At 32.5% G+C, this 9,655-nt stretch overlaps 1 protein-coding gene across 1 annotated transcript; it reads left to right on the top strand.

Annotated features, from left to right (window-relative positions):
* Nucleotides 1-6,727: 6,727 nt before the first annotated feature.
* Nucleotides 6,728-8,006, top strand: LOC108468128 (peptidyl-prolyl cis-trans isomerase FKBP17-2, chloroplastic-like). The gene is made up of 3 exons (XM_017768989.2): nucleotides 6,728-7,187; nucleotides 7,408-7,452; nucleotides 7,539-8,006. Exons 1-3 carry the CDS (start codon nucleotides 6,838-6,840, stop codon nucleotides 7,891-7,893), a joined length of 750 nt encoding a protein of 249 aa, XP_017624478.1. The 5' UTR covers nucleotides 6,728-6,837; the 3' UTR covers nucleotides 7,894-8,006.
* The last annotated feature ends 1,649 nt before the right edge of the window (nucleotides 8,007-9,655 follow it).

Here is a 9,655-nt window from a genome sequence, read left to right as displayed (position 1 = left end):
CATTTAAATTATATATTTATAACATAATTTCTATACATATTCATTAAGCCACCCTTCCACTAAATTTCCAAGTGGTATAATTTTCACTTTAGTCCTTAAGCCTATTCTAATTAATAGAAATCCCTAGTAACTGAAGTTCTACTACTTTTATGATGAAGTTCTATTACTTTTATGATTTAGTCCTTATACTTTAATTAATTACTAATCCGACGTATTCATCTATCCAAAATTCAATTCTCTTATAAAATAAATCTATAAATATTAAGTAAAAATATTTACAGGCTCAATTTACGAAAATAAGGTCTTGGGACTGTATTTTTCGACACCATTGACTTTTGGGTCATTACATGGCCAATGGATAAATAGATCAAGAAGATAAATCATAGAGATCATGTAAAACAAACTTTAATTGAGCTATTTTTTCATTGTGGATATAGGTGTGGCCAAGTCTAGCATGCCACACATTAGGATCATTTTGTAAAGTTAGAAAGGAAGAAATAGTAGACAATAGAATAATAATGGATGTGACAAGAGGTGAAATGGTACTTGTAGGTATGTTGGAGGTTGAAAGAAGTATAGGCCACCATGCTTTGTAACACCCTTAACCCGTATCCATCGTCAAAACAGGGTTTCGAAGCATTACTAGAATTTGCAGATCACCTAAAAAATTCAATTAAATACTTACCGATTCAATGCATCGTATAAATAAATATATTACCATTCAATCAACAGCTTGGCACTTGTATAAGCATCAAACAACAACATTGTTAATATACTAGTACATATTTCATATAAATTCAACATTGATATACTTATTTTCTCGACATGTCACACTTGAGTTTAATAATTGTCTTTACTTACATAATTTTCTTGTATCAACATATCAAAGATAATCATATATGTACATGTCATGAAACATATCATTCTCTTACCGTTTCTTCATAAGTATATATCATTCATTTCATTATATCAATATTTCATGGTCCATCATTTCCATATATTTTATGTACATTTATTAGGTAATAGTTTATATCAAACTTAACATAAATTATATTTCATGTACTTATACTTATTTCGTTTATCTATCTTCATAATTATTTCATACAACTATTTTGTATATATATTTCCATATGACCAGTTTTTGTAAACATTTCACACAACTATTTCATATAACCATTTGTCATCTGATCCATATTACCTGAATATCAATTGTTCAATGGATGTCATAGCGTCTCCCATCCACGGTCTTATTTATCTTTGACATGATGCCATAGTGTCTTTCAACTATGGTCTTACTCATTTTCTGTCATGTTGCCATAGTATCTTTCAACCATGGTCTTATTCTTTTCATGTCACGTTGTCATGGTATCTTTCAACCATGGTCTTATTCATTTAATGTCACGCAGCCATGGTATCCTTCAACCATGGTCTTATTCATTTCCCGTCATGTTGCCGTGGTATCTTTCAACCATGGTCTTCCACATTTCATATCACGTTGCCATGGTATCTTTCAACCATGGTCTTACACATTTCATTTCAGAGAGCACACTCTCGTGAACCTCATCCTTACTGCGGAATTACCAGTCCAGGCTAAATCCCCTGTAATATAAACTCATAGAGTATTGTCGAGATTACCAGTCTAGGCAAAATCTCCTGCAACGACAATTATTCTAATGAGCTTGGATCTGAATTACCAATCCAAGCTAAATTCAGACCCTAATTCGGATTACCCGTCCGGGCTAAATCCATTTTACACATATTCTTTGGGAGGGCTATATCAGGATAGGATCACCCGTCCGGGCTAGATTCTTTTTACCGTCAATTCCTTTTCAGAGATCCATCTAATTTTCCTTTCATTCAACTGGGATTTCTTCTTATTTTTATCAAATATATCAATGTTTCATCAATTTTCATACAATGAACATTCAAATCATATTCACATCAATAACATACATTTCAAGCATTTAAGAATATAATTCAAGTTACACAAACTTACCTGGCGAATCAGGGGCATTTTGGTAATTTACCATTTTCCCAATTTTCACTCGATCTTAAATTGATAATTTCATTCAATTTATTAATTTAAATAATAATAAAATTCATTCCCTTCAATTTGGTCATTTTTGACATTTTTACAAAATTACCCCCTGAAGTTTTACTTTTATTCAATTTAGTCCCTAAGCCTAAAACATGCAAATTACCCATGCTAGCTGACTATTCATATATATTTTCCTCCTCCTCCTCTCCATTCCACATCCTTAATGTATATAACACACTTGTAAGTAACATTATCTATAATTTTTATTATTTACTTTTATGAATATTCAAGTTGTCCATCTGTGTCATAGTCACTAAATTATTTATATCTGGAGCTATAGAACTCAAAATTAAGATCCACTAACTTTCCCTAAAACTAGACTCATATATCTTCTTACCATAAAATTTTTAGAATTTTTGGTTCAGCCAATAAGTACATTTTATTCTTTAAAGTTACCCCTGTTTTGCTGTCTGACAATTCTGACCCTTCTTCACTAAAAATTAATTATCTCCTCTTACAGAATTCGAATGATGTTCCCATTTATTTCTCTTGAATATACTTATTCAATATTATAAACATATAAATTTAAACCCCTAATTATTTTTACCCATTTTTTAATGATTTTCCAAAGTGAGAACAGGGGAACCCGAAATCATTCTGACCTTGTCTCAAAACATTTATTATATCTCATGATTTACAATTCCATTGCTTACATAATTTCTTCCATAAGAAACTACACTCGATAAGTTTTAATTTAATATTTTATTCATACTATAATTCGATTTCTAAAATTTTTGGTGATTTTTCAAAGTTAGACTACTGCTGCTTTCCAAAATTGTTTTAGTGCAAGATATTAATTATCATGTTTATAACACCCTTATTTTCTTTTTCTATACTATTTCTTATCACTTTCTCTTATTTTCTCTTCACAACATATCAAGAACATAGGACCATATGTAAGGAAACTCTACATTAACATTAATCCCATGTTTTTTCAATAATATCAAACTTAAAAATATATTGAAATCATAATGTTCTTACCTTGTTCTATTGATTTCAATCTTCATCTTGATTTTCTCTCTCCTTCAGCTTCCATTTCTTGAATCCAACTTGATATTCTAACTTCCCATAGTCTCCTTAACATTTTTCTCTCTTGGTAACTATGGAAATTCTTTTGATTTTTGGGTAAAAATGGTGAATTTTTGGTAAAAGGACCAAATTGTAAAGAAATGAAAACTTCTTTTCTTCTTCTTCTTCTCACGTTGGTTTTGCATGGGAAAGATGGATGAGAATTCCTTATCTTTCTTTCTTTATATACTAATAAAATAACAATAAAAAAATAATAAAATATCTTATTAAAATATTAATAAAATAATATTTATCTAATTAAATAATTATAAAATATCAAAATAGCTCTACCATCATTGTTACTTTCTAAATTTCTCTCTCTTCCAATTGACCATTTTGCCCTTTATTATCTTTTAAAATTTCATCCTTGAGTCATCATTTAATTTGGTAAAATTACAATTTAGTCCCTCATAGTTCATGACCTATTCAATTTGGTCCTAATTCATCCATTTTCCTTAGTTTCTAGACATTCCACCCTTAAAATATTTACACTATTGGTCTTTCAACTTTTTTATATTTACACTTTAACCCCTCAAATTTTGAGTATTTACTCTTGTGCAACAAATCTTTTCTCTCTTTTACAATTTAGTCCTTTCTTGAATTAATATATCATAATATACTTCCCAATATTGACATAACTCAAAATTTTCCCTTTTTGTCACTTTATTTTCTTATTTTACTATATCAATGATAATATCTTATTGTAAAAATTTTCAGGGTATTACATGCTCTTTACCAATCTCCATAATCCTTCCACTACAAAGGTCTTGTAAAAGGAAAAAAGAGGGATAAAGGGAGACAAAAAAGTTGAGATCTTTTGTGAATTGAGAAATGGAAATTAAATTATAATTGAAATCTAGTACATATAAAACATTGGTTAACATATGATGGGAGGAACGGATATGAGTGTCAATGTAAGTGGCAGGAGTTGATTTTCCATTAGGCAATTGAACACAAGAACTGTTAGAAGCAAGAAAAACAAAAGAATGTAAGTATTGAAAATCAAAGGTCATGTGATTGGTGAACCTTGTGTCAAGGATCCAACCAAGTGAAGTTGATGCAAAGGCGGAAGGCATACATGCCATGTGAGTGTAACAATAATAGAAGAGTCCTTTTATAAAAGAGTAAGAAGTTGTTGATATTGTTCTGAGGTTAAAATAAGGGTGAAAGAAGCCTTGACAGAAGAAGCAATGGCAGATTCAAGTGGATCTTCTGAGGAGATAACATGACTAGCAACAAGTTTCTTCCTATAAACTTAAAATTAGAGGAGAAACTAATTAGAATGTAATACTTTTCACGTTTGTGGCCCTTGATATGGCAGTGATCACAATTGTCATTGAACCTACACTTGGAAGGGCCAGTAAGAGTAGCTAAGGAATAAAGAGCAATAGGATTAGAGGTAAAAGGCAAGGTGGAGGAGAGCTGACGCTGAGATTCTTCCTGTACAAGCATGGAGTAGGCTTGATTGACCCAAGGTAGGGGTTGAATAAGCAAGAGTTGACTAGACATAGTAGAATAAGGTTGAATAAGCACTGTTGAGGAAGATGTCCAGAAGTTAGTTAAACATTATCACGGTTACATGGTGTGAAAGGGACTAAAACATCATATTCATCTCAACGAGGTTGGAGCTTTGTGAAATAAGTTGAGATGGAAGAAATACCTTGAGTGTGAGAAGTAATGGTTTGATGTAGATACAAAAGTTATGCAACCATCAATCTTGTTATATCGTTCTTGAAGATCTTGCCAAATAAGGGGAGCACTCGAAGCAAAAATAATACCAGAGAAAGTTCTTTGTAGAAGGTGTTTAAAATCCAAGAGAGGACAATCGCATTACAACGTTCCCATTGTGGGTGAAGAGCTGTCGGAAGATCAACTTTCAAGCAAGTTCCATCAACAAAGCCAAGTTTATTTTTAGCGAGGAGAGCAATGCACATGGACCGACTCTAGACATTGTAATTTTTTAAGCCAAGAAGTTGATGAGAGACAAGTAAAGCTACAGGGCTATCAGAGGGATGGAGATAGAAAGGATGATGAAAATCATTGATAAGAGATAGTTGAAGGATGGCCATTGAAGAAAATTGGAAAGAAAAAATGAGGGGAAGCAAAAAATGAAAAACAAGTGTAAAGCCCCAAATCATAGCAATTGATACCATGTTAAGAGAAAGGGAATAATAATTTGAATCATTCATCTATTGATTGATATATCTTTTGCTGCTACAGCATTCTTACTTTTATACTATATAGGTAGTAACTAACTAGTATTTTTAATACAAATATTAATATTAATTACCAATAACTAATCCCTAAATGCTAGTAGCTATTGTAACAACTTTATTTAACAGCTTCTACAAAACCACCACTCATGGGCCCTCGACCATCGTCACCCATCATTAACCTTCACCCTTCAAACAGAAATCCTCATTTCAAGCTTCACAACATCATATGCCACAACTCATAAGCCCCAAACAAAACCTAAAAAAAAACCCTAGCAAGTTAATAGCCAAAAACTAGAAAAACAAACAAAAAGAAAAAGAGAAGAAACCTATATCCGTTTCGGGTTTCACAAGTTGGAGAACTCGGGGCCCCAGTTCAATGATTTGAACAGTTGAGCCATGGTTGGTTAAAGAAAAGTTGCGGGTGGAATATGGTGATGATTTGACAGTGGACGATGGAGATTCGTTAAAGCCTTGTTCAATGCTTTGAGGTCTTAATCTCGAGATTTTGAAAGCTTATTGGGAAACTTGAAGTGAAATTTGAAAAGAAGAAGCAAAAAGGAGCCATTTGGTGATGACGGTTGGCCGAAGAAGGTTAAGGTTAGAAGAAATGAAAAAAAAAAAGGAATAAAAAGTGATGAGCTCACAAGGTTTCACGAGAGAAAAGGAAAAATTACAATCTTAATCCTTAAACCATTTGGGGTGAAACAGGTTCGATGGCATATGCTGAAAGGTTCACGCGGATAGCTAGGTGCAATTTTTGTATAATTTTTAACTATTTTAATTTACTTAAGTTTAAATTATGTTGCATTTAATTTTTAATTTTAATTTAGTTTAAAGAAAATTAAATTATTTAAAAAAAAAAGAACCGATTCAAAGAAACTAACTTGTGGTAGTAAGTCGGTTGAAATTTTATGACATAAAAATTTTCATAAATAAAAATGAGGCAATATTTGAATTTAATATGGTCGTGAATCTTTTATGGTAACGGGTAGGATTACATCGATGTTTATTAAAAATAAATACCCTTCTTAAAATGAGTAAATCAATTTTGTTTGACGTTTTGAAAATTAAAATTAAAATTAAACAAACACGTATCACCTTGAAAGTGTCAAAACTCTCCACGCACGCAACTCACTCTCCAACCAAAATTTCATTTTGAAAAGAATTTTTAATTTTGAAAGAATATTTAACCTAACCAAAAATAACCGATTGCGATTTTATTTTAACAATAAAGCCTTATGTGTTTGATATTTTCAATACATCATCAAATTAGATTTTTGGAATTTCAACAGAGAGAATATAAATTTTAGTTAATAAAAAAAATCTCACCTAAAATCACAAAATTTAAATCTTATCCCTTGTAAAGATAAGTTGGGACCAGCGCTACTCAGAAAAGAAAGGACGATATGTATTTCTGTTCGCAGGTAGCTTAGTTTCAGAAACAAAGTTTTGTAAATGGCAACTTCCTTTAGCTCTCCACCATTTCTATCTTACCCACTAACAAGAACTCCTCGCTTCTCTTCTTCCTCGCAAACACCTCCTCCTAACTCACAACCACCCAATCCACCACCATCTCCTAAATTAACCACAACTTCATCTGAGCAGCAACCACCGGTAACTGTGCGAGAACCAAAGCCCCCCAAACCTACCACCACTGTTGAAACCACTGATTGGATAGCTTCCTCCTTGACCAGGCGCTTCGGCCTTGGTGCTGGCCTTGCATGGGCTGCCTTCCTTGCTGTTGGAGTCATCTCTGAACAAATTAAGACTCGCATTGAAGTTTCTGAACAAGAAGCAAATACAAGGTGTGTCACTCTAAACTCTCCTCTACAGTTTTGACTTTCTATTTCTGGCCTTTCAAATCATTGAGTTGGTAATGGTAAGATTTTGGATCAAAATATATATATATATACACAAATTTAAAGGAGAATGAATTCTACATATTTGGGAATAATATCTTATTAATTGTAGAAAATGAAACTAAATTGTAGTTTCTTCACTAAGCGCACTCATTGTTTTGGTTAGAGATGTTGAGAAGCAAGAAGAGGTGGTGCTGCCCAATGGTATAAGGTATATATTCTTTTCATCGTCTATGACAATAGTATATGGCCATTGGGAGCATTTTATCAGGCTAAAAATATATGTATTAAAAACAGGTACTATGAATTGAGAATTGGTGGAGGGGCTTCTCCAAGGAATGGAGACTTGGTAGTGCTTGATCTAAAAGGGAAAATTGAAGGCAGAGGTGAAGTATTTATTGATACATTTGATGGAGACAAGAAGCCACTTGCTCTGGTAATGGGATCAAGGCCTTACACCAAAGGAATGTGTGAAGGGATAGAATATATAGTGAGATCAATGAAAGCAGGAGGCAAAAGGAGAGTCATAGTTCCTCCCAATTTGGGGTTCGGAGAAAATGGTGCAGATTTGGGAACGGGTGTCCAGATTCCACCCTTTGCAACCCTTGAATACATAGTTGAGGTTGATAAAGTCTCCATTGCACCTGCATGACCTTGTTTATTACCATATATGTTGCAGTTTCGAAAACTTCGAAACAAACATGGCATTCATTTTTACGATATCTAATTTTATTCAAATATTTCATCTTCAATTATATCACATAAGATCTGATATGTTATTTAATAGTTAAATTAATGATTTTAGTAATAGATAACTTGATTGATATAACCTCGATAGCTTGAATATATAATTAGAATATTTTGAAGTTTAAGGACCATTTTAAATTAATAATTTAATCAGTTGAATTGGTAAAAATATTGTTTTCCAACGTGGCATCATCAATGAACCACAATCTTTCCTATTAATCTAAAGGATGAGGTGAAAACTTGTACAAAGTCACACCATTAAAGATAAAACTATAATGTCACCATTATTGAGAGCTATAAAGCTCAAAAACTTTTACCACCACAAAATGCAATTGCGTTATGTATTCCCTATCTAAACAAAAAGAAAAGTTCCAAGTGATAAGCAGGATGGATACAAACAGTCATGGTATAGAATTATTCAAAGGGTAAATTACACCAACAGTCACCCAATTTTAGGGTAGCTGACAAAACAGTCACTTAGATTTCATTTCAGTCACTCAACTTTCAAAAACTTACGAAACAGTCACCAACGTTATAAAAAAGTGACAAAATAGTCACTGATTAAAGGTTACCGTTAGGGTGTTAATGGGATTGCTGACATGGCAAGTTAACCAACTGATGTGGCAAGTCAACTTGCCACGTTGGCGAGGCTGATGGGTGCTTGGTTTGGGGAGGGCTTAGGGAAAAAATGAAGGGTTATGAGTTAATGTTTAAGGGTTAGAAATAGATTAGGTTTAAAGGGATTTGGGGGGGAAAGGAAAATCGATTTGGGAAATTTTGATCGTGATTTGGGGGGTTTTAGGGTTTAAACTAAATTCAAAATTGATTTAGAAATGTTTAGGGTTAGAAATCGGTTCAATAATTGATACGTGATATTCGCGACAGGTTTTAAAAATTTATAATTAATCATTCTTAACACTAACTATTATCACGATAAAGACAAGTGTACCTATCGAACAGTAGTATAGCTTTAGCAAGACCGGATTGTCGAACCCAAAGGAACCAAGAGTACTAGTAATTACTTTCTTTTTATTATCTAGCCTAAAAATTAAGGGATTTGTTTATCTAAACTAATTAGCTAAACTAAGAGTGCATAGAGAGAAATTGGGGAAAAGCTTTTGGGAAAACTAGATTAATTAAGACAATACCCAAGGAAAAATCTACCTAAACTTTACTTGTTATTTGACTCTGAATCAGACGATTTATTCATTTGACTTGATCCATAGAAATACCTAAGTTATATTATTATCTCTCTCGAGACTAATAACGTCTAACCCTAGGTTGATTAATTGAAATCTCTTTCTAATTAACGCCCTAGTGTTACATTAACTAGATCTATGGATCCCCTTATTAGGTTTCACCCTAATCCGGCAAAATCTTGTCACCCTATCTCTAGGCGTGCAATCAACTTCGCTTAATTATGACAAATTTACTCTTAGACAGGGACTTTTGCTCTTCTGAATAAGCGCATTAACTTGAATCAATATCCTGGAATATTAAGACAAGAATTAAAAACACATAATTAAGAACAAGTCAAATATTTATCATACAATTCAGATAATAATAACAAGATCCGTCTTAGGTTTCATTCCCCTTAGGTATTTAGGGGGGTTTAGATCATAATTATAAAAGAAAACATCTCAGAAGAATAATGAATAAAAAACATA

Source organism: Gossypium arboreum, chromosome 8 (assembly GCF_025698485.1).
Source record: "Gossypium arboreum isolate Shixiya-1 chromosome 8, ASM2569848v2, whole genome shotgun sequence".
In the NCBI taxonomy this organism is placed as follows: Eukaryota; Viridiplantae; Streptophyta; class Magnoliopsida; order Malvales; family Malvaceae; genus Gossypium; species Gossypium arboreum.
Note: the sequence above shows the minus strand (reverse complement) of the source record. Positions and strands in the feature narration are given on the sequence as shown.

Bases quoted from the DNA above. Each gene is read 5' to 3' on its own strand.
- LOC108468128 (XM_017768989.2), top strand. From the start codon at position 6,838: ATGGCAACTTCCTTTAGCTCTCCACCATTTCTATCTTACCCACTAACA. The intron at 7,188-7,407 runs GTGTGTCACTCT...TGTTTTGGTTAG, and splicing joins GAACAAGAAGCAAATACAAG to AGATGTTGAGAAGCAAGAAG. The intron at 7,453-7,538 runs GTATATATTCTT...TATTAAAAACAG, and splicing joins GTGCTGCCCAATGGTATAAG to GTACTATGAATTGAGAATTG.